Genomic DNA, 26,817 nt, shown 5'->3' with positions numbered 1-26,817 from the left:
ATTTGTGGCTTAGGAAATAAAAATCATGAGAAGACAAAATCTGTACAAATCAAAAAACATGAGTGCAATTTATACACTATCTCTGATTTCAAATGGTGTGTATATACAAACATACAAGCACAAACACACACTCAGTCTTATGGGAAAATATGGCAATCTTCACACCAGAAATGAGTACACTAAATGTACTTTGACATGGAATATTACTTAAATGCACCAGCTTTGTTTGAAATGTTTTTATACTTACTTCGTAATTTGGTGGAATCCGTGCTCCAAATCCTAATGCAGAAAATCTCTTATCACTATAAGAGAGAGAAACAGAAAATAAAAGAAAATAAGGTCTGCATAACCTTAAAGAAAATAATCTGCAAAGAACAGTTTCTCAGATTTTGTGATAGATAATTGATTCAGACAGAGCAGAAAAGCTTAAAAGTTTCCCTTTAAGACTGGTCTTGTTCAACTGGATTGTCTTTTAATTTTCACCATTTTGCTGAATACAAATCTTTAAACTTAAGGAGGATTTACAGGATACCATTATCTAGTAGAGTATGTTGAAATTAAGCTGGCTGTGAGCCTAACTTTCTGCTCTAACTCCTTTGTGCCCTCAGGAATCTGAAAGTAAATCTCAGAAATCAAAGAAATGGTGCTCTAGAGGAAAGAACAGAAATAGATGGCACACGTTTTACTTTGCTGCACAATTTGCACAATGATCTTTGAAAAATAAAGTGCATTTACAAGGTGGCATACTATGCCCTTGTAATATTTGAGGACTTATTTATGTTTGGTGGTTATCACATAATAGTCATACGGCCCAGTAATTACTTTCTGATGCAATGATGCAATGCATGGTTTGCCAGTGTTTCAGAGTGATGAAGATTAACAGACAAGATAATAACACACCATGACTTAACATTGTCAGTTCAATGTGACAGGGCAAAACATCAACACAACTCCATGCAGTGAGATACCAGCCATCACATACTAATACAGCCTTCAGCATCAGTATATTAATCCTGAACAGATGCATTGTTTTATACCAGTTCCACACTTTCAGCTACTGTACTCATGACATTTTGTTATAAAGTTTTTCAAAGTCTGCTGGATACTGGTAGTTACCTTTTAAGTGTATGCAATAGAACAGAAAGAAAAACAAACCTAAAATACTGTCAAAAATAAATGACAATAGTGTTACACAGTGATGCTCAAAAATATCCGAAAAAAGACTGATAATATTGGAATTAGATCACAACTTCAAAACAATAGCATCTCAGACCATGGTGCAACAAAAATATGCAAAGACTGCAACAAACCTTTTATTCAAAATATAAGATTACATAATAAATGATGAACTATAGTGTACTAAGTACCATCTGGGCTTCATGCTATTTTACTATAATATTATACTTTAGCATGTAGAAAAATGCCACTTTGGTTACTTCTGATAAGACTGCATTTCTTCAAAACTAAACATTGGCATGGCATGGCAATGCATACTCATAGCCTCACAAGTATCCCAAGAACTGGTGATAAGTAATGGTATTATTAATTATCCAGCTTTGATTTACAACAGCCAAACATCATTAACATAGTATGACTATATTTCAAATTCATTAGTTATCCAGCTGGATTTTCTCCTGAGCATATTTGTCTGCCTCTCACAAAACCATCTCAAAAATCAACATATACTGAAGCCTTATGAAGAGCTGTTTCAAGAACAGAAAATCCACAATGATGTATTTCTGTTTTTTTAATGGGCTAACCAAAAAGTTACAAAGTGATCCACTCCAGAGAGACGCAGTTGCTGAAATTACAAACTGATCAACCCCAGAGCCATGGTACTTAATTTTTGTGTAATGTTTTGATTGGTCCATAAAAAATAATCATGCTGCAGTTTTTCATGTGATTCGGATTCTCTGTCATTGGTGTCAAAAGTAATGATATTATCACAAAGCACTACATTATAGTCTATGTTTCTGTAAAGTCACATCTGGCCATATACATGCATATATGTGTGTGTGTGTGTGTGTGTGTGTGTGTGTGTGTGTGTGTGTGTGTGTGTGTGTGTGTGTGTGTGTGTGTGTGTGTATGTGTGTGTGTCTATCCTAGAGGAAACTGTCAGATCATTATATCTCAGCTAAACTCCATCCTCCTCATGTAATACAAATTGTACAATTAACTCATTGTCAATGGACCACAAGACCACAGGTGCCAACATATTTACTTTATGGTTGTTGGCAGTTTTAAGTTATATTGCAGGCTTTTGCTAAAAAAATGTACTTTACCTTCTTTCTTTTCTTATTTCCTGGGACACTTACTTTGGCACAAAGTTTCACATAGAGGGCACATGCCCTTGTGTGCCCTGTTGTAGTACTGTCCCTGCCTGTGAAATGTTGAGATGATGTAGAGGTATGGCTGCACCTAACTAAGGTAGGCAGATAAAGCAGCAAAGTGTGACCACATAAGGCCCCGACTCCTGACATAAGTACAGCATGTCAGATGATGAGGTAGTGCTAACTAGAAAACAAAACACTGCCATCCACATTATAACAGACCACTGTCTGGCCTCACCCCTGTCCGTGGAGCAAGGTGACTCATAGCTGAAAGAAACTTTGGGTCACCCCCTACTACTGGGGCCCTCCTGGCTCAGAATACATTGCAAAAGGGTGCCACAATTGTGGTGGCAGTAGACACTGAGAGTACTGGGGACCTGGCTGTAGGGGGATCCATAAGTCTGTGGCTTTGGAATAAGAAAACCTATGTGCTGTGATATGTATAAATCCAGATCACTGTATGATAACTTATAGTATTGACAGCATTCTGGTGAATCTTCATCAGAAGTTCCAGATGCTGCTAATGACAATACAGCAACGTACAGGTCCATGCAGATGTTTCTCCCTTTCAATGAGCCATAGAAGTTCATCCAAATGGAAGTGACATTTCCTTACTCTTTAATCTCATGCTTCTAAATATTTCTGGAGCTGCAGAAAGACAATTCTTATAAAATGATACATTAAATAAAAATGTTATGGGCTACAATGCTGGGATTAATAACTTTGCACACTGTCTACTACAGTTTTAGACAGCATACAGACAAGTAGATTTGTTACAGCTGAGTGTTAACTACAGACCTGCTGGGAGTAAATAGCCTTTAAGCTGAAAACATGCTTAGAGTAAACCACCACAAGTTAGGAAAATTAAAGCATCCAATTGCTTACTTTTAAGTCTGGATTCAAGTGACAACCCATTGCTTTTGTATTAATTTTCCAAAACAGCAAATCAGACAATGTCTGTGTCTCTCATTTGCTCATTTCTGAATTACAGTGGCAGACCATATGAGAAATGTAGCAAATAATCTTCACAGGACAGAGACCTGATTGTTAATTTTCATTTCATTTCACTGCCCAGTTGAACAGATTTGATAACTTGTCCTGTACGTAGGAAACATCACTGAGTTTGTAATCAGTATCATCTCCAGTGGTAGTAAAGCTGAACATTGTTACATAACTGTGCATTCCCAGTCTAACTTGCATTACAGCTTTTTATGATGGTGAATGCATTATCTTGACAGTTGTGCTGTTTGTAATAAAAAGGATACTGGCTGATCGTATGCAGGAGTACCCAGCACCAAAAGATCCACAGAGACATCTATGGAAAATCCAAAGGACCAAATGGAGCAAGTGGAATGAAGTGCAATGGAACCAGGAACAGTACTTCTGACTCCTCCTATGGATATGTTAGTACCACCTTAGACTCCTCCTATGGATATGTTAATACCACCTCTGACTCCTCCTATGGATATGTTAATACCACCTCTGAATCCTCGTATGGATATGTTAATACCACCTCGGACTCCTCCTATGGATATGTTAATACCACCTCTGAATCCTCGTATGGATATGTTAATACCACCTCGGACTCCTCCTATAGATATGTTAATGACATGAAGAAAGCAGATATGAGAAGCACTGGAAAAGCTTCAGAAAGAGAAATCTGTGCTCAAGTGGAGTGGATAACAGAGAAAGGAAGTGAAGACTTCCAAAGCTCAGATGGACTCCAAGGCATGAAGTTAGTCTTTGGTAAGTTAAACTGAGACTTGGGTTTGGGCCTGACAAGTGGCCAAAAGTAACATAAATTCTAAGATGAAGAGTTAACGAACAAAAATTCATTCAGTATGTATGTTTTTTGACTTGCTTTTTTACTGATGACTGGAACTGGAATTATTTATTCTGCTTGTAACAACCATAGTTGATAATATAACTAAAGTAGAACTGATTATACTTAAGAAGGGTATCATTTTATATCCCTCTCCCATCTTTTCTTTCCCCTAAATAGTTTGAAGTAGACCCTGAAGCAGTCATGCAGAAAAGAAAATGAGTTCACAGGGGTAATATTTAAAAGGGTCTTGTTCTGTGTGATAGCTGATATCATTGTAAATGCTGGAGGCTACCAGTCCTAACAAACAGAATGAACAACAACAACAAAAAAAAACAAAAACACTTAGGCTAATTATATAACTGCAGTCAACTTCATGGGACTAATTCATTACAGAGTGAGAGAGCAAAGGAAAGCCAAAAGCCCTTTCTAAAAATGCAAGATCAATAAGAAAAGAGAAAGACACACACACACTACATTGGAAGAGGACAAGACAAAACCCAGAAAAAATGTATACTGGTAGAATGAAGGAGAAGAAGGCAATAGAGACATCAATGGGGAACAGTGAAGATATAAAAATCTCAATATCGGAATATTCATCATCTTCAGGATAAGTCGATCAATACCTGCTGACATAGTACTGGAATACTTCTAAACAAAAACAAAAGAAAATTATCAATAAAAATGAATGAATTGCACTTTCTTAAGGGCAGTAACAATAAAACTAATGTATATAGAGGATGAGGAGATATTATTACTAGAAATCAGTTGAAATAGTATGGTGGAAATAGATGGGAAAGCAATAAAGGAAATTATTGATGAACACAAGGAATTTCTCAGTTTAAGAATAGACTATGGGACAAGAATGTGATGCCTTTTTTCACATTTACATGTACATTGTGAGCTGTATGGAAATTTTAAGACTTTCGTCAACCTTTCAAATAGAAAGAGAGATGGAATTAAAGGCAAAATGAGCTGTAGACTAAATGAGATAGGGTAGGATGAGTGAAGGCGGCAGCAGATAGCAGACATGAACTTTTTCACTCTGCCAACCCCTCTTTGTGTTCTATTCATTTATCTCTGTTTGCACGTCTATAAAAAAGAATAATGTGGATATTTATATATACAACAATTGAAAGTTACATTAGTTCAGGCATATTTTAGCTCATTTTAATGATGTAACATGTATCAAAAATAAGTACACATGCTCTCATATCCAGAAGGAAGAAAATCATTATTTATTTTCATGTAAGATATTTATCTGTCTCAGAATGTTGTAGCCCAAAGGAATAAGACATTGAATTGGATCCAAGATGTAGCTACAAATTCTGGCACATTTCTAAAGGCAGGGGATCAGATTCTGATAATAAATTAAGTGTAATAGAGCGATGTAACACATGTCTGATGGTGGATCACTGCTACTCTATCTACTCAGCATTTCATCAGCAGAGTCCATGGTCTGGAATATAGATGAGCAGAGGTTTGGTCAACTGGATGTTTGATCAAATATGTCCTTTGACATTGGGGCCAGATAGAAAAATTCAAAATTCCTAAAGCTGATGAGAGGCACTTCATTTGGGGATGGTAATTGTTTTTTTGTAGTTCTAATGCTAAAAGTTGCAGATATATTGAAGGTTTTGTCATGAGGGGTGCATGTGTGCTTATAGATTAGCACTAGTGAAGAAACTAGATTTGATGCTGTGAATGTGCAGTATTGGTGGAGTGTGTGTGTGTGTGTGTGTGTGTGTGTGTGTGTGTGTGTGTGTGTGTGTGTGTGTGTGTGTGTGTGCTTTTGTGAGAGAGAGCAGTAAGTGAGTATATGAGTGTTTGTGGGTTAGGGTTAGAGTAAGGGCTAGGTTGTTGAATAGATTTAGTGTTGTGCATGTGTAGTGTGTTTCTAAATGTTTTTTTTTTGTTGTGGCAGCATTACAGAATGGGTTTTTGATAGGAGAGGATTGTAGTTGGGGATAGGACCAAGGGCTGGGTTGGCATTAGGGTTAGCATGTTTTATTGCATCTGTATTACATTATCGACACTTTAGTTCATCGAATAACAAAAGCTCGATCTTGTAATATCGACAGCTAAAATTGTCAAACGGCCGATTCAACCAAGGGAAACACTTCCCTTGGCCAATTAAAATAGAAACCTTTACATCCAAAATCAAGTGGGGGAGGGCCGATGTGGGGGGCTGTACCCCCCATCCTCCCTACCTAAATATGCCTACTCTGAGATAGCTCCAAATTGAAGAAATGGGCATACTCCAAAGAATGGTCAAGGGAAGTGTTTCCCTTGGTTAAATCGGCTGTTCGACAATTTATGGTTTCGATAAGTTCAAGCTTTAGTTATTCAATTAAGTAAAGCTTAGATCTTGTAATATAGAACCATTTTATTAAGGTGCTGCAGGGGGAATAAATTCCATCCCTACTGTTACTAATACTTGCTAGCCCAAAATGTGGCTCTAACCCTAATGCCAGCCTTACTTCATAACCTACAAAAATCTTTTCCGTAACACTATTCTGACAAATCTTGTATGAGTGTAGTGGTAGCATTTTAGGTCATGGATTGCAAAAGGAAACCATTTGCTTTCCTTTCCTCTTTTTTTGCCAGTTTCACTCTTTAGGTTTTTAGTACATTAATTGTTAGAAATGCAAATACTGATCAGCTGTATTTTAATGCCTTTGCATTCTGATGCATAGTCTTAAATGAACTGCCATATATGCAGACAGCTGTTGTTGCTGGGATTAGATGTAGATGGATGGCACTTCATGTTAGGGTCTGTTTATGACCATTTAAGGACTAAAATTCATTTGTTCAAAATATAACACAGGATACAGTTTTACCTAGGACACCCATTATTTTTGGGGATGACTGAGATGCTATTTCAGATATCGAACAGAAAGATCACTCCATCTGAATATGGTGACAAAAACTGAAGCTTTTTATAAATAACAATGGTTTAAGTGATCTATGGAGAACAAACAAATAAAATGTTTACACAACCTGCATAAAAAACAAATGACATTTAGTAGAATAGCTGTATACCTTGTAAATGTCAAGCTCTATAGCACAGAGATCATACAAAATACTTTTAGATACCAATGGACTCTAGTAGCCACTGGTGAAGTTCCACAAGGAAGAAGGAAATTGTGGAGGTGCACTCTATAAGCATGGTTTAATTCAGAGTCAGAAACAACACAATTATCGAGGACACAGACAATAACGTCTGGGTTTAATTCAGAGTCAGAAACAACAGAATTATCAAGGACACAGAGAACAATGTTTGGGTTTAATTCAGAGTCAGAAACTACACAATTATCAAGGACACAGACAACAATGTTTGGGTTTAATTCAGAGTCAGAAAAAACACAATTATCAAGGACACAGACAATAATGTTTGGGTTTAATTCAGAGTCAGAAACAACACAATTATCAAGGACACAGACAATAACGTTTGGGTTTAATTCAGAGTCAGAAACAACACAATTATCAAGGACACAGACAATAACTTTTGGGTTTAATTCAGAGTCAGAAACAACACAATTATCAAGGACACAGACAATAAAGTTTGGGTTTAATTCAGAGTCAGAAACAACACAATTATCAAGGACATAGACAATAACGTTTGGGTTTAATTCAGAGTCAGAAACACAATTATCAAGGACACAGACAATAACGTTTGTGCAAGAAAATGGAAAGAATGCCTCTTTCGTTATATACTTTTTGGGATGCACTCAATATGCTTATTTATAACACATTAAAGAGGTTAATCACTGTCCTCTATATTCCCCCTGGAGAAACACAGTTACCCTCAAAAACATTCTATGATGGCTAACCTAAACATTTCTAAATAAAAAAAAAATCATATTAGGTGGTGTTAATACTGACTGGCACATTATTTCCAAGTTTCCAGGCTTTTGGTAAAAACTCTGTACCCATGAACTACCACATAGGCGGTAGTCTACTTAACACCGAAAGTGTGATAAGAGACCTTGGGACACAGGTGGACAGTAGCCTTTCCTTTGATAATCACATCGCCATAGTGGTCAAGAAATCCTTCAACATGGCACACCTCATCACAAAAGGTTTCTCATCCAGAAAAAAAGAGGTCATTGTTCCCCTCTACTCATCACTCATTAGACCCATTATAGAATACAAAGCCCCTTTTGGTATGTACCTCATCTACAACAACTGGAAAGGCTGCAGAAATACCTCACAAAGAGGATTACTGGCCTCAAATTGATGCCCTACGCAGACCATCTAAAAAAACTCCAGCTTTACTTCATCTAATATCGCCTACTCAAAGGCGATTTCTGCCTAACATACAAAGTTATGTCAAACCCAGAGCTGTTGGACATGCTCCACTTAAAGAAATCCCAAACCCTCCGAGCTACATGCTCTAGGGACATAAACCTTGTAACCACAATAAATAGAACATGCTGGAGGGATAGATTCCTGTCCCAGAGACTTCCAATACTCTGGAACAGAGTACCTATCTATGTCAAACTGAGCTCCTCATTAGCACTCTTCAAGAAAAATCTTGATGATTGGATGGGTAATAGGAAATTCACCCTGGGGAGTCACTTCTGTGGCTCTGCTTGACAGAGGCACAGGAAAATAATTTTCTTGGGTGGCGAAAGCCAGGGTACCTTTTTGTCTAGGGTTGTATAGGCCCTAGGGCCAATAGCCTAGTAATTACCTATGAACCTATAATATTATTTATTTATTTATTTACTTTTATTTATTTTGCCTAACCTAGTTTATTAATACCCCTACATGGTACAATAACACTATAACTACCAACACAACACTGGACTGTATCATTGTCTCAGGCCCTAACAACTATAGCACCTCTGGCACTTTTTTGACTCCTTTGGTGATTGTCTCCTCAGTTATACCTGAACAATCTGTACCAGTCAACCCAAACTCGCTCATAACTTTGGTAAAGTCAACCCTCAACCTTTTTCATCAGCACAGCAAATGCAACTGGTCTCTCCAAAAACACCCTCCGCTAGACAAAGTTTCCCCTATTAGACACAAAAGAATAAAACCCATAAACACCGCTTGGCTGACAAATAATGGAATACTTATGCAAAAAAGGGATAAAGCATGGAAACCCTGGCTTGCTAATAAAACATTCCAACTTCAAGAAAAATTTGGGGAGCTGAAAAACATAATAAAAAATCAACTTTGACAAAAATAATTATTATAACAATCTCTAGCACCAACAAAAACATTTTGGACATCAATATATTTTGCCCTGGTACTAAACCTACTCCTAATTCACTGCCTAATAACTGTGACTTTGCTACACAATATGATAAATATTTTACTGACAGTATAACTGCCTTCAAAAAAAAAAAAATACCCTACCTATTTCAACCCCTATACCATCCTGTCCTCATACTGCTCCCAACAACCTCTCTGCTGAAAAAAAACTCTTCCACCCCATTCCCCATCCAGTTATTTTTTTCAGTAATATCCACTTCTACCATTTGGACTCTACTTTTAAATGGTTTGTGGATGATATAGTTCTTCTAAGGAAAGGTGAAGTTGAAAGCCTATTAACATTTGTAAAAGAGCTGGAAGAAAATACGCATGTTTTAAAGTTTGATGTTAATTATGCTTGGGATTCTATCCATTTTCTGGATATTACTATATCTAAAGAAAATAGTAATTTCATAGAAGAATGTCCAGGCTATTAGGTATGTGCATGCAAGAGCATGTGTCCTAGATATATTTATAACAGCATTGTAAGAAGTCAGATTTTACGTGTTAGTAGACCGAAGTCAGTTTTTACGTGTTAGTAGACTTAACAATACAGATGAAGGTTTTATGTCTGAAATAAACAGTAGGGCCACAGATTTTTACTCTAGAAGGTATATCCAGACCCTAATTAATGATAGTTTGGAAATCATAATAACTGAGCGGTAAAGTAAAGGGAAACTATACCTTCATGGTAATACTAGTATAGAGCAACAAAACGAAAATAGTCCTAGAACAAATTGGTCCCTAAGGTATGTCACCAGATATAATCGAAGAACAAATCAAATAAGAAATATTATAGAAAGGAAATGACCTATTTTGAAATCTGACTGCCAGATTAATAAATTTATAGATGAAAGACCACATTTTATATATAAGAAGGAAAATAATTTAAAGCAACTACTCTGCTATAATGATATTAATACTAGACAAAGCCGAAAGAGTAATATTAAGAAACTGACTGTGCCATATCATAATTGTGTACAATGTAATCATATAAATTTAACATCTGATTTTGTACATCCTAGTACTAAGCAGAAATTTATAATTAATAGTTTTGCAACATGCAATACTGAAAATATTGTATATTTCGCTAACTGCTTTTATTCTACATTGGTAAGATGATTTAGAAACTCCAAGATAGAATAGCCTCACATCTATCGGAGATTTACAGGAAGGTGGATAGTAATGTCAGTCACAAGTGGAGTCCCTCAAGGATCAGTCCTTGGACTGCTCCTTTTTGGCATTTACTTTTCAGAAGTCAAGGTCAATGTCAGTAGTCTCTGGCTATCTAAATTTGCAGATCGTTGCTAATTAGGAGCTGTCATTGAATCTCACACTGACACAAATGTTCTCAAGGAGGGGCTGACACAAACAACTGGTGTCAGAGTCATGGACTAAAACTAAATGCCATGAAATACATAATAGCATAATTTGGGAAGTCATCCATCCCTGGTAACTAGCATATTGACAGCACACCCCTTAGAACTGACCCAGTAGTCAGGGACTTAGGGACACACATAGATAGTAATCTAGAGTTTGATCATCATGTGTCTACAGTGGTGAGGAAATCATTGATAAACAGAGGTATGGTATCTATGTCCAAGGAAGTCATTGTTCCTCTATATTTGGCATTCATCAGACCTATCATTGAGTACAATGCCCCCTTTGGTATGTACCTAACCAAGCATATCCAACAATTGGAACGTCCACAGAGGTTCCTCACTAAAATACAGGGGATAAGTAATATGTCCTATAAAGACTGCCTCAAGGCCCTATCCCTGTATTCTGTCTCCTACAGGCTTTTGAGGAGGGAGCTATGCCTGACATAAAGGGCATTGTCAGACCCCACTCTGATAGACCTCCTGCATATCCACAAAACAAACATACCAGAATTACTCATTCTAAAGACCTAAACTTTGCCTGTGATATAAATAGGATCTGCTTTAGAGATAGGTATGTATCCCAGAGACTGCCCCGTCTATGGAACAGGCTCCCCATCCATGTGAAACAGAGTTCCTCCCTAATCTAATTCAAGTGCAACTTGGACAATTGGATGGGAAACCAACCGGAAATTCATCCCTGGTTTAGCACCTATGTCTCTGATGCAAACAGGTAACCTGTAAATGGTTCAACTCCCAGGTCCATGCTTACACTTATCATGGGTATAAGAACTAGGCAGAGATTTGGGATTCATGGCTAGGCTTAAAAAGGCCCTTGTGGTTGTTAGCCTAGTAAACACCAATGAACCTAATGAACCAAAAAAACTTGTTTAAACATTCATCATCCACTAATAATGAACATTTTTTTTTAAATTTAGAGTACTAGAGAAAATTAATCTTGAAAAAAAAGAGTGTGAAGCCATATTATTAAAGCAGAGTTAGCAAAATACAGGTGGATTAATTACTTTAGACACTGATACACCTTCAGGACTTAGAACTATGAACAATGTTAAGACCAGGACTAAAGTATAAACATTCTCGAGTATAAAACTGTGTTATATTAGATATATGTTTTATATTTCATATAATATTTTTAGTTTTATTTTTCTGGGCTGTTATATTATATTGTATAAAATGAGTGTGTTTTATAAAAGTATGTTTTTAATTGTGTTGTTATAATTTATTTTATAGTAGTGCACATGTTTATAGATCATAATAAATACATAGCTTACATACATATTTATTAAGTAGTTATATGAAGTCAATGTCCTATGAGCATGTAATGTGACATTAGATGCTTCTGATAGGCTGGATGTATATATTTAAACTTTGAAGAACTGTCACATAGATTTTTGCACTGAGAAAGAGTATTGTAGACTTGAAAGCTTTGCTGTGGTGCTATCTTTTGAAATTCAACATCTTTTTTGGTATCTGAGATGACTGGAGCATTGTATTTTGTTTAATGTTATGACCCTACTTCATAAACATAAACCTTACTCTTCCTCACCAGATAACCTCCCCTCTGAATACCTAAAAATGGATGCCAATGCAATTGTATACCCAGTATCAATTCTAATCAACAGAGCTCCCTCTGAATCATATTTCTCCAGTCTTTGAAAAAATCCAGTTTCAGTACTCATCACAAGGATGGCAGTTCTTCTGACAACTCTAACTTCTGCCCTATCTCTATCCTTTCTCCACTCTTCAAGATACTTGAAAAAAATCATTCGCAAAGAGCTAATCCAATACCTCCTTAAACATCATTTCCTTACTCCCAGATGACACGGTTGTCACTCATCCCACAGTACAACCACTGGTCTCATGTTATACACGGACAAAATCAATAAAGATGGGTATGAAGGACATTCATCTCCACTCTGTTCCTTGACCTAGTCAAAGAGTTTGATTCAGTATCTCATAAAATCCTGCAGCAAATGCCAATACTACGATTCGCTGAACCTACCCTACCTTTGTTCAGTAGCTACGTGGCAGGCAGACAAAATCAGTTAAATGGTTCAACACTGCATTCCCATTTCTACCCATCCCTACAGGACTACCCCATGGATCCATTCTTGGACCCCATCTTTTCAATATATTGATAAATAACCTACACACCTCCTCTTAACAAGCATCACTGATACAATATGCTGATGATTTGACACGTGTTTGCTCCTCTAATAACCTTCATAACCTGTAGCTTATAACTCAGAAAGCCTTTAACTGCGCTGGAAACCAGCACAAAGATGCCCATCTTTTTTTCAATCCAAAGAAAACCAAGTTGGTAGTATATTTTTCCCTAAAAACCACACTCAGCACAAAACAAATTTCAGAATAACTTTTCTTGACTATACATTAAACAAAACAGTCACATTCACTAGACTACGAAGATTAATTATAGACGATAACCTCACATCTGTCCTCCACATTCAAAATTCTACCAAGAAAACCTATCAAAGGTTAGGCATGCTATATAGACGTAAACAATACTGGAGTAGTTCTACCAAACCAACCCTTACAAACAACTGCTCATTCCCTTCTTTTCTGTATGGTGTGCTGATATTCTTCAACCTCCAATCATCAGTAAATTCTAAACTTGAACAATGCCAGAATAAACTGTTCACTTTGATGCATTTTACCCATCAGTGCTCAGCCCTCAGAGAATTCGGTTAGAACTCCCTCACTTTCGCAGCTATACTCAACTAATCACTACCTACAAACTTAAAAACAAGCCCACTAACTGCCCTTCTGTTAGAACACTCCTACAAAACTATCATCCCAAGCACATAACTATGCTTTAAAGTCAAAGAAATGCTCTCAATTCACATGATGCATAATGCTGCTGGCCACAAACTCTATTCTTTCTGTGTAGCTGAAGCTTTAAACCAAATTCCAATAACTATTAGGAGTTTCCCAACTATCTCTACATTCAAGACCTCCCTAAAATCTTTCATCAATAAATTGTGGCTATGCTCATGGAATACAACTGGCTAACTTTCTAATTCTCCTCTTCTTCATATCATACATTCTCTCCATCCTTCTGTCAGCTTCTCTGACTCAATTTTTTCTTTCATCTACCATTTTCTTTCCATTTTTCCAGACCTCTTCCTTTTATTTCCTCACATTTCTCTCTCTAGTCTTATCTCTACTAATAAGTCATCTTCCTTACTGACTCCTACTCATCCCATCTCTCCCTTCTGCTCTCTGCAAGCAATAATGCCTGAAAGGGTGTGAGTTATTGTGTAAATAACACCTGCCCAGGGGTGTTCTGAGGCCTGCCACTGCAGGTGAAGAGCCTGTACACCCCAGGAAGAACATTATTTGCACAATAACCCACACCCTGGTCCATGTTATTGTGCTTAGAGAATTGGCTACCTGTTAAATAGTTTTGCATTTGTTTTTGTTTTTTTATATTTATATCTATCTCTCTATATATTTTTTTAACATTTTAATATAAAATAGTCCCTCCACTTACTGTTTCAAACTTGTTGTAGCATATGCTGGCAAATCACTGAAGGGTGAATGAGTTATATTTGTGTTTCAGACTTTATCATAGCTCTCAACTAAGTAGGGACAAATCCAAAAGTAATCAGGGACACTTTTAAAATATTAGTATTCTTAATATGATACACTGACAGAATAAGAGAATGTGAATTAATATATATTTTCTGAGTAAAAAAGCCTAGAAGTTTATTGCCATTTATTACATGTAATTCACCACCTTTTCTCCAAACGTCACCAGTTTTAAGAGGGTTTAAGGAAGGCATAGGTAAAACTGGAGTCAAAATCAGGGGTGTCCCTAAGGTAAAAGATATGGACTTCATATCCTGCAGAAAATGCATACAAACATAAATGCTGTCATTATAATAACTTTCTAAATTTTATAAGAACAATATTTACAATTAGTCTCTATTTTTGAACCTTTGTCTCCCCATTATTTTAGGCCTTATCTGGATTTCTTGAGCTAAGTGGTGGAGAGGTATGTATACTTCTTAATTTTAAATGAATTGCACCCTCTGCTCAACTGATTTCTCTCTCTATCTCTAACACACACACACACACACACACACACACACACACACACACACACACACACACATGCACACACTTTCTATTTTTTTTTCATTATTTGATTTGTTTTCATTTTATCCAAAAAACAAAAACTCAGGTTTAGAAATGCAAGTAGTAACTTTTTAATGTGCAAAGCAAACATTCAGGATAGAACTCTTCTTCAGTGCAAAAATAAAAATGTTCATACACTATTCACTATTTAAATAAACCAATGGTTATCACGTTACCCACGCCCCAATAACAGTACAAGGGCAATTAATCAATAAACAAAAAATTATTTTCAGGTGCAAAAATGAAGTTTTCAAGTCCATTTGTTTGCTGTATTATGCTTTAATTTTACACTTGCTGAACAGCAAATGCACTGCTTACTGAGTGTAAAACAATGGCTTGATTAATATCTCTCTAACTTTCATGTGTGCATGCACTCACACTTAAACACAAATATGAGGACACTTTTCATTTTTTTTCCACTTTTTTGTTTGTTTTAATTTTGAACTCAGTAAACAGCAAAAGCACTGTTTAGAAAGCATAAAACAAAGCAGGCTGTTAGCTTTGTTACAGTCTGAGCTCCACAGCAACTTAATATGCTGCTGTGAAGTGTTGGACTCAGTTTTCAGTAGGCATTACCTGTACATTAACACCTTGTTAGAGAACGTTTGTTCTCCAATCAGAGTGCTGATGTAAAGGTCACCCATTTTCTAAGTTTTCATAACATCTCTGCTTGCTAGTCTGCCTTCCTTCTTTTCAGTTGTTTTACTAAATACTTCTATTCTCTTAGTCTCTTATAACCTGACATCCTAGTTTTATTAAACCTCAAAGTGTCTGCAACCATTTCTTAACATAAGCTAATTGTAAAAAAAAATTTACTGATGTGATCATAGTTAATTACTAGGCATTTAAGCCTAACCAGTTTCCCTCTGTGCTCAAAATAACCTATCCCATTTGATTGTAGATTGGCCTTACCCATCCCAAGGTCAATGACTTTATATTATCTCTGATAAGAATAACTGGGACCATGCCACAGATAATTTGAGGAGACTCATGCATGTGCTAAAGCATTTAGGAGTTGCATCTGTCCATTAGCAGTACAGCAGGCAGTCCTGGAATACATTTTCTGTTTCCCATCCATAGATCTAAGTTGCACTTGAAAATGGAGAGGGATAAATTTGATTTATGTGGATGGGAAGTCTGTTCCATATCAGGGTAAAATTAGAGCTAAATGTATTGGCCTGTAGATTAGCTCTACCTTCAGCCTTAGTGTACTTACCTGCTACTTGTACTCTGAACATTGTATCATTTTTTTGTCAATTATGTCTTTCACAATTACTGTAATTTGAAGTGTTTCTTCTCGGGTGTCTGCTGAAAAAGGGCTTCTGCCTAGTTGGATGTCCCCTGGTCAACAAGTGTCAATAAAACAATAAATAAGTATCAATGTGTGCAACAAAACAATAAATATCAATGTGTGCAATAAAACAATAAATAAGTATCAATGTGTCAATAAAACAATAAATATCAACGTGTCAATAAAACAATAAATAAGTATCAACGTGTCAATAAAACAATAAATATCAATGTGTCAATAAAACAATAAATAAGTATCAACGTGTCAATAAAACAATAAATAATTATCAACATGTCAATAAAACAATAAATATCAATGTGTCAATAAAACAATAAATATCAACGTGTGCAATAAAACAATAAATAAGTATCGTGTCAATAAAACAATAAATATCAACGTCAGTAAAACAATAAATAAGTATCAACATGTCAATAAAACAATAAATAAGTAACTATTGCTAAAGAAACAATTCATAAGACAACCATAATGAATAAAAAGCTACAGATGTAGCAAAAGCGTTGTGAGTGGGAAAAAAAAAAACAATTATCTGCTAAAGAAGGGAGTTATGCAAGATAAAAAAATGTCATGTCCTGCATGATAAATGCAATGTAAATTAACAGGAGTCCCTGGTATAGGTAGACTCAGGTGGCAAAATGACAAGTATTGTTATGTGTTTTGATGAAGTGACGTGCAGTAATGGGAAGTTTGCTTTTCAATATTTTCACAGTGAATATACTAAGCTGCTGCAATTGATGCTTCCAAATTTAGGACCAAATACCAAACCAAGACCAAAATATAACTGGCCATACACTTCCCTCTAAAAAATATCAATTCAAAAAATTAGGGGGGATATTCATTCCAACCCAGGTCCCAATATTTATAAAACCATCAACTCTAACCACAAAATAAACAAGTCACCAAATACATCTCAGCAAAAAACAGAACACAAACTCACCTTACTAAATAGGAACCCGAGAAGTATGTGCAATAAAATCCATGACATACATTCCTACCTTGCCACATACACTCCTGATGTAGTCATAGCTACTGAAACCTGGTTAAAAATTAAATAAATGATAATGAGATCACCCCCCCAAGACACAATATACTCAGGCATGACAGACAAAACAAGTGTTCAGGTGGTGTAGCAATCATCTATAAAAATTTCCTAACCATCATCTTACTTCAATAGGAAATACCCAAATTTAACGATGTTGAACTTTTAATAACTCTCTTAAAAATCAACAGCAGGAAAACTATATATTTATCTTTAATTTATATAGCACCAGGGAATAACACTAATACTACTGAAAGCACACATCAGGATCAGGTCTTCCCGGAGTCAGGTTGTTTGTGAATGCAGCCCAAAGCGGGTGGTAAACCTCCATCTAAGGCTAAACACCAGCATGAGACTGATAACGGACAAGTACCATAAGGGAAAGTTGAAAAGAACTTTGAAGACGGAGTTCAGGAGGGTGTGACACCATTCAGAGGTAAATGGAAAGGGTCTGCGTGGTCCACCTGGAGGACTTAAATATACTGGCAACTCAGAAATTCCACTACCCCACTGAATCCATAAACTTTTACAAATTCAGACAATTAATAACCACACCTACTAGAATCAATAAAACTTGAGGGCCACATTCAACATTAGACTGGATTCTTACAAACAGACGAGACAAGCTGACAAAAGTAGGCTGTCTCTTGGATAGCATAAGTGACCATACACCTACATATGCCTTTCGACCTCACTATAACCTAGATAAACATATTATCTATAATCAAATATAAAGTACAACCAGTTTCACAAAGATATTTTTAATGAAACACTAAAACAATATACCTGGAATGTACTTACAACAATGCCACTAGATGCTGCTGTAGAACACTTCAATAACCTATTTTTACAGACCTTACATAATCTAGCACAGTACCTAATAAAATAGCAAAGTCCAACCCCGCAACATGACTGACAAAAATAAATAAAAAGATCATGATAAAAAGGGTTATAGCCTGGAAAAACTGGTATAAAAATAGAACTCACAATGTCTTCTTAGAAACCTTGCAAAACAGTTCTAACAGGAGAAGCTACACCAAGCTACAAGACAAACATAAAAACGATTTCAATTTTTTTTTGTCATCACTAAATAAACTACTCCATCCAGCAAGACCACCAGTCCCTCTCCAAAAACAGACAATTCAATGGACACTTTCCTTACACAAGATCATCCTAAACACCAACACAAACTGTTTAAAACAAAAAACAGTATGGTAAATTGAAAAACTCCCTCAATATTTATTGTTAAGTGCTTTTCCTTTGGGTAAATACCCAAACTTCATCAGACAATATAACAAACCATACTAGAATCTTTTAAATATACTGCCTCATCCCCCCAAAACAGGAAATGACATCATCATTCATTTTAAAATCTTAGAACATATGAATATTTACCTTATTTAAAACTAAATTATCAAATATATCATTTCAATACTTTCTATAGAATTAATAACAAAATACACAACACAAATGAACCCCAGATAAACCTTAAAGAAATAGTGACAGAATAGTATTAAAATAATATAAAAACCTACAGCAAATGCAAATCAGAACTATGAAAATTAATAATGACAAAAAAATCAATCCATAGAACATGAATTTTTTTTAAATGCTTGTTAACCTACATTATTAACTCTTTCCATATTTTAATATATACTGGCGAAATCTAGCATTTTTGTTTATTTATTTACTTTTATTTTACATTTGTTGACCGGGCTAGTCTAGCTGGATATATGTCCATTTTCAGTAGAGGCCCGGGGAGAAAAGCTCCATGACAGATACAAACAGACAATAAGTAATTGTTACAAAAAAAAAAACAAGAAGTAGATATAGAAGATATTTTATGCATTTAACAGTAAATATCATAAAACTATATACAAAGTTTAGAGCAAGATAATATAAATATGCTAGTGGCTAAAAAATAATATCCGGGTTCTCACTATATGCTTACCATTGCACTACAGAAGATTAATTTAGTGGAGAGAGAACAGCTAAAAAAGATATTAGTAGCATTAATGATAGGTTAGTCAGGGTTGGTACAAGGGCACAACCAGTGTGTTTTCAGGAAGGTTTTAAGTTTTTGTTTGAAGAGTGGCAAGGAAGGAAGGGAAGTACGTTCAATAGGTAGAAGGTTCCAGTTTTTCCCAGTTGTGTTTGAGAATAGAGTTCCCTGCCATGTTGTGAGACTTGCTGATGTTAACTAGGAGTTTATTTAATGAATGCAAGGCAGTAACATTTTTGTAGGGGGTTATGAGGTCTGAGAATATTGGAGTATTGTTTGGCTGGTAAAGGATCTTATGGGCAATTGTAAGTAGGTTGAGTTGAAGCTGGTTTTGAAGTTCAAGCCATCCGAGTTGTTTGAGATTCTGACAGTGATGGGTTCTGAAGGGTTTACCAGTGGCAAAACTGGCAATATTATGATAAGAGGTAGCAAGTTTGAGAATATTATTTTTAGATAGGTTAGTGCATATTGGTAAGGCATAGAGTAGAGTAGAGATTAGATGGGAGTGGGCAATGGTAGTTCTTGCTATTGGCATAAGGAAGGATTTGACTCTGTACAGGCAGCCCATTTTTCTGTTAACTGATTTTATAGTGTTGTTAATGTGGGTGTCGAAGTTAAGGTTGTTGTCTATTGTAATACCAAGGAGTTTGGTGGTAGAGTCTGGGTATATGAGGGTACCATTGTTAGAAATGACTGAGATATATAGTGACATGGACCTACAAGTAGGAGTAAAGAGCAGGAGCTTTGTTTTTTTGGGAATCAGTAGGAGGTTGTGCTTTAAGAACCATGTCTCAACTATGCTAAATACTTTCTGGGTTTGGCATTGCAGTTCAGAAGCAGATTTAGCTGTGCAGATTAATGTAGAATCATCTGCATATTGTATACAAGTTGCAGTGGGAATAGCCAAATAGACCTCATTAATAAAAATTGAAAATAAGAGGGGACCTAGAATGGAGCCATGGGGAACTCCCAGTGTGACTGGCAGGTGGGATGATAGATTATTTTCCCAGTGCACTGCATGTTGCCTATTGCTCAGGTAGGAAGTAAACCACTTTATAGATTGAGTATCCAGGGAAAGCGATTTGAGAATATTGATAAGCAATGTGTGGTTTACCATATCAAAAGCCTTTGAAAGATCAATAAATAGTGCTGAAGAGAATACATTTTACCTTGTCAATGTCTTTAATTTCAGAATACTATTGATGGCACAATAGTCATTGAGTCCCAGCCATACATATGAATACAACAATAGCTGCCACATTAATTCTGCCTTTTCAAGCCGGAGCATCCAAGGTCTGCCTCTAGCTTGTGCATTAACTTGCTGAATGACACATAATTGGAACTGATGATCATTATGATCGTGAATATGTTTCGCTAATCCATTTGTTAAATTCATTTTCCTGATAGCATATACATGCTCATATACTCTCTCCTTAAAAGTTCTAGTAGTTTTTCTTATATAATATACTAGACAGTGTTTGCACATTACTATATATACTACCTTGTTTGTATTACAATTGAACCTGCCAAGCAGATTGTATTTTTTACCATTTACCTCAAAAAATTGTACTTGGTACATAACATTACAATAATTGCACATACCACATCTGCTCATCCTGCCTTGATTTTGACCCATAACTTTCTTAGAAATTTCCATTAAACTTTTTAAGTTCATACCTCTCCTAGCTACCATTCTAAACCCTTCTCCCAACTTATGTTTAATTTGCACGTCCTCATCAATCACTACCCAGTTTTTTATCATTATATTCTTTATTTCAGAAAAATGTATACTGAATGTTATGATAAACAAGGCCATACCCTCAAAAAGTTCACTTCTCTTTCGAATTTCAACCTGGTTGCCTGATTAATTATGAATTGGTGAAAAATGTCCACTAGTTCTTTTACACCTAACCTCCATTAATAACTCATAGAGCTTAATTCCCACTTTATACAATAAATATTATCTGTTTTGGATACTAATACATCTGCCCACCTCTCTCTGCCCTTGTCCAATAAAAACTACTCACAGCTCTTCAATTTTAGTGAACACCTAACTTATTCATAGGGAAGCTGCTCCTTAAACTAAAAAAACTACTTCCACAGCTGTAGACCAATAACAATCAGACTACCTGAAAATGGCTGCAGAAGTCATAGTCTTCCCTGTGTCCATATTAATTAATAGCAGAAAGATATGTCCCATCACTGTGGAAAAACCCTACATCATACCACTGCACAAAAGTGGCACATCTACAGAGTTTAATAACTACAGACTGTTAGTGATTCTCTCCCCCTCTCCAAAGTATTAGAGAAATGCATCCACATGCAGCTGATTCAGTACCTAACCTCAGATAACCTGCTGTCAGTAACACAACATGGCCTTAGGCTCCAGCACAGCACCGCTACTGCTCTACTACATTGTACCAATTTAATAAACCAACATAGAAACAATGGTCGGCTTTTGTCCACCATGTTCTCAAACTTATCAAAGGCATTTTATACTGTCTTGCACCTGCAACTGCTCATTTGATTCTCCTTAATAGGACTTTCACAATACTCCTTGTTGTGGTTTCTTAGTTACTTATCTGGAAGGCAACAAGCAGTTAAATGGCAACAAACCTACTCATCCTTTCAACCAGTTATTATAGGTATCCCTCAGGGCTCTATCCTGGGTCCTCCCTTTTTTAATATATTTATTAATGACCTCCACACCTCCACTCACCATGCTAGTTTACTTCAGTATGCAGATGACTCAACATTAATATGTGTGTCCTCAACAACAAATAATTCCCAAGACATTACCCACAAATCTTTCCCCATTACAAAAGCCTGGTTAAAAGTATCAAACCTACTACTCAACCCTTAATGTTTTTTTGCCTCAAAAACTTGTCAAAATCAAAAGCAATCTTTTACCATAAAGTCAGCAAATAATACTTTCATTGACCACACACACTCTGAAGAAGTCCTACTTCACCAGACAAAAACTCAGTCAATAAAGTTTTTACAATGTCAAGTGACCTGGTGGCTTCTGTTTTGTTTTGCTTCAATGCTGTCATTGAAACTGCAAATCACAGTAAACTTCTAGGTATTATAATTGATGATAATCTCAAATGTGACCACATATACTACACACCATTAAATCTGCATACCAGAAACTAGGCTCCATTTATAGGATCAATGGATTCCTTACAGATACTGGAAGAAAAACTCTAGCCACTACCTTCTTATGGCCAACTGTTTTATATGCTGCTTCTATCCTAACAAACTTAAACAATACTCAAAGAAAGAAACTTGCTTCCTACTACAATAAAATAGCTAAATTTGCTACCAATCTCCCTCATATGACCCACCATTGTCATAGCTTAAAGCAATTAAATTGGCTTGAACTGCACAACTACCTAACATATTCACAACTCACTACATCACACAAATTAATTTATCATTCTGAGAAATGCAGTGCACTACAAAACCTATTACTGCCCTACTGTCCAGAAAGAGACCTCCGTTCTAGTAATGAATTCTTATTACTTACAGACAAGGGAGCCCGCACGATTTTTTGCAGGGGGGTGCAAATGCAGAGCCCCACCCATGCAGACCCACCCCCTTCTGCCCATGCAGCCCCACCCCCTCCACCCACGCAGCGCCCCCCCCCCCACCCATGCAGCCATTCCAATGTCCCATTACTTGGCTATTTCTCCCCATTTGTCATAGACACTGTTCAAATTTTTCAGTGTGCATACTGTTTTCTGCTTTACTTCTACAATGATTACAGATATTTGGATTTCATTTACAACTTTTATTTCAAAATTTATAGCACAAACACTAATAGACATTTACTAAACATAAACAAAGAAATAGTCTTACAATAAAAACAGACAGCATTAAAACCTTTGAAACCCACATTCAAAGAAAATACATCTGGCCAATGGCAGGGTAAGTTTACCTTTGGGCTGTTTTTAAATCATAGGCTCCTTGCACACATTTTTAGAACCATGCAAAAGTTCTTTGAGTCACATTACTGACTGTATTAATTATAATATATAATAATTGAATTATATCCTTTGTATAATACAGCACCACTTGTTAGAGTGTGTTTTAAATTTATAGTTTTGAACATTTTTCCTTTAAGCAATGAAACAAATCATATGAAACAATAATGACAACTTGCCCAATTCAGAACATTTCAACCATAAAGGGCCACTCAAACTTCTGTCATACAGTCCACCAATATCAATCAATATGCAAAATCTCTGCAGAAGTAAAAGTCATCTGATTAATTCCACATTAAGGAGATCTGAAACCAATGAAGAGGTTGTTGCTAGAAAACTTTATATTTCAGTGTTTCATTTACAGATTCAGTGCCTGTTGCCCTTGAAGAATAAATTGCCTGTGTTACATTATAATAAATGGTAATCTGGTACATTGCAATAGGGAATGGGTGGCAAGCTGAAAAACAGGTTCATAGCTATTAGGTGTCTCATCCAAAGGAGGACATACTAAGAACTGCAGTACCATACCCACTTAAAATACAAATGCACATGCTGTAGGAATAGAACCTACAGCCCTTTGCATCAAGATGCAAGTATGCTACCTGCTGTTCTGACACTGCTTTAAAATTCTATACCACAATAATGATACCATTTGCTAAACAAAACAGTTGCACATTTTAAGCAGACTTAGCATGAGCAGCAGTAACGTTTGCTTCCCTTGAAGCTCATAATTCCTTGAAAATACACTTGAAAATAAATTCCACCTGTTAGATCTAACTAGGGCATCTCTCTCTCTCTCCATTCTCTCTCTCTCTCTCTGACTTCGTCTTTCTGTTTGTCTCTCTCTCTCTCACATACACACACACACACACACACACACACACACACACACACACACACACACACACACACACACCTCACCTTCTTAGTGCAAGAAATCTGGACATAGCCTAATATAAACAGGGACAGGTTATAAATATTGCTTTCATGAACTTATACAATTGCTAGAATAACAGGATTTGTGCTGGTATGCATTTTTCTAAAGGATATTATGTCTAAAACTATTTAGCAACTTCAATCCTTTTTAGGAAGAATATGGGGGGAACATCTGGACATGCTGCAAAAATCTGGACAGCTGAGGGGTATGCTACCTCCCTTAGAGATTTTGTCAAACTGTCCTCCTTTCCACGTATTTTTACAATGTTTACTCATTCCAGCCTTGACAATGTACATAAATAGATTTTGTCAATATTACAACAACTTTAAACTCTGTGTGAACTTGGTGTTTGTTTTGACAGAAGGGCATAAAGGAACTCATGACTATATATATAGTTGAATCTCTCTGTACTGAAGTACTCCCTACCATGATGCTGATTTAATAAATAGTGTGCTTGCATTCAGAAACTTTTACAGTTTTTATACTGAATTTTATAGCTACAGGAATTAGAAAATAACCAATTTCCTTTTCAGAGCCTAAGCTAAAAAGTCCACTCCTTACAAGTACTCCTTCACCTGGAAAACATCTATATATGCATCACCACAGAGACCTAGTTCAAGACTGATGACAGCACTCCTTTAATGCAGAATTTTAATACCTGACACAAGTTCAGGCCTACCACCTTAGATGAAAAGGTGATGGTGTCTACATATTCTTAAAGAACAATTAATCTCCATACTTGCTAGGTGGGATATTGATGTGGAATTCCTCTACATCCAACTTAGCATTAACAAAACTCCTTACTGTGTCATACCTAACTATAGGTCTCCTCTATGTACCCCATCAATCCATATCTCCTACCTAACTGATATGGTGTCCCTATGCATTAAGCCAACACCATTATTCTTGGAGACCTCGATCAACTACTCCTCCATTAACTGGTAAACTTGTATATCCTTGAGTATGTATTCCCAGACAGTTCTGGATTTCATCAATACAGGATATCTTGATCAGTTAGTCTGTACCCAAACAAGAGTGATAAAATCCTGGACTTGGTCCTTAACAATATGGGACAACTTTGGTGTCCACCAACTGCCACTTTCTCCCTGGTTAAACTGGACCACAAATCAGTCACATTCATTAGAAGACTGAAGCCAAAAACATCTTCCAATACCTCTGTTTTTAGAGATTATGCTAAGGTTAATCTACTAAAACTAAGCGATGGCCTGAATTATGTGAAATCCTTTACTGTCAAATCCTATGCACATGTAAATAGCTGCATAGACACATCTATCCCCCCTCTGAAGTAACTAGAAAGCCACATTTAAGAATAATTCCATCTAGTCTAACCCAAATATAAACAGGCTCTGTAATAAAAGAAAACATATTGCCTGCAAAAATAAATTTAACTCTCAAGATGCTAAAGACACTCTTGCTAAACTCAATAGGGAGCTTGTTACCCTGATCAAATCAATGAAAGCCAGATATGAGGTAAAAAATAACCAACTAGGTGAAGGGTAACCAGAAAGGCTTCTTTAACTATGTTAGAAACCTCAGAAACAATTTGCAGCACTGCACAGAAATAATAGTAAATGATTTTAAATTCCTGGAGGGCAGTTTTATTTATTTTTTGTAGAAAAAAAGTCAGCTACTAAATCAAAGACGGGCTAGCTTGACTGAAGCTGAAAGGATCTTATCTAATTCAGAGCCCAGCTAGTGACAAATTGAATTTGCCTAAGTTGGATACACAGACACAAATGCATTTGCATTTCTACAAAACATGTCTGCAGTCTGTCTTTGCTTATTCTTATTTTCCCAGGACCATGCTAAATGTAACGAAACCTAATGCAAATCCTTCCCTTCACTCCAAGTTCCCTTTAAAAACTGTTACTACTAAGCCTTTAAAGACCCCCCCCCCTTTGCCAAATACCCCCCCCCTTTGCCAAATTACTAACTGGAGGACCAAGCTCAAGGACAGCTTCTTTGTGACTTTAAGATAGCAACACCTTTTATGACAATGCCTTCAGCCCATATTTGTAATTTACCTGGATCTAAGTCGGGTGTTAGTAGATGAATTACTAAGTATTTAGTCATTCACTGGTTCTGAAAAATAAGGTCTAGCTACATCTCTCCTCTGATTAATAACTTTCTGTTTGTTCACATCTAACATTTGTGGATACTATAGAGACTAAGATTTATAGAAAGACACCAAGGTATCGGCGTGGTAAGATTATGCATCCTTCTCACACTTATAAAGGCATTGTTCCTAGCCAATTTCTAAGAGTTAGCAGATTGAATACTGATATAAAGGAATGTCTTAAACAAATTAATGAAACGCAATTAGAATATTGTGAAATTGGGATAGAATCTAGCCACAGAAGCCACAGGCAACCACAAATTCCTTTTTAGTTATATGAGAAAAATTAGAATTAACATTCAACATTGCTTCATGCTTATTTACAATGGTATCAACTGCACAGATTCAGTATATACCACTAATGTTGACTATTAAATTTAGTGCCGTCTTCACTCGTGTCATCTATTCCAAACCTACCTATCGCAGATGGAA

At 36.2% G+C, this 26,817-nt stretch overlaps 1 protein-coding gene across 1 annotated transcript in view; it reads right to left on the bottom strand.

Annotated features, from left to right (window-relative positions):
• The window catches only part of CPNE7 (copine 7), a 2,789,522-nt gene that overhangs the window by 93,060 nt on the left and 2,669,645 nt on the right, over positions 1 to 26,817 (bottom strand). The window contains exon 12 of the mRNA XM_044081847.1: positions 248 to 302. Within this exon, the coding sequence (XP_043937782.1) occupies positions 248 to 302 (55 nt within the window). The remainder of the gene's footprint in view (positions 1 to 247; positions 303 to 26,817) is intronic.

This window comes from Protopterus annectens, chromosome 8.part1 (genome assembly GCF_019279795.1).
Source record: "Protopterus annectens isolate FY-2018-M chromosome 8.part1, PAN1.0, whole genome shotgun sequence".
NCBI lineage: Eukaryota > Metazoa > Chordata > Ceratodontiformes > Protopteridae > Protopterus > Protopterus annectens.
This window is presented reverse-complemented; position numbering and strand designations above follow the sequence as displayed.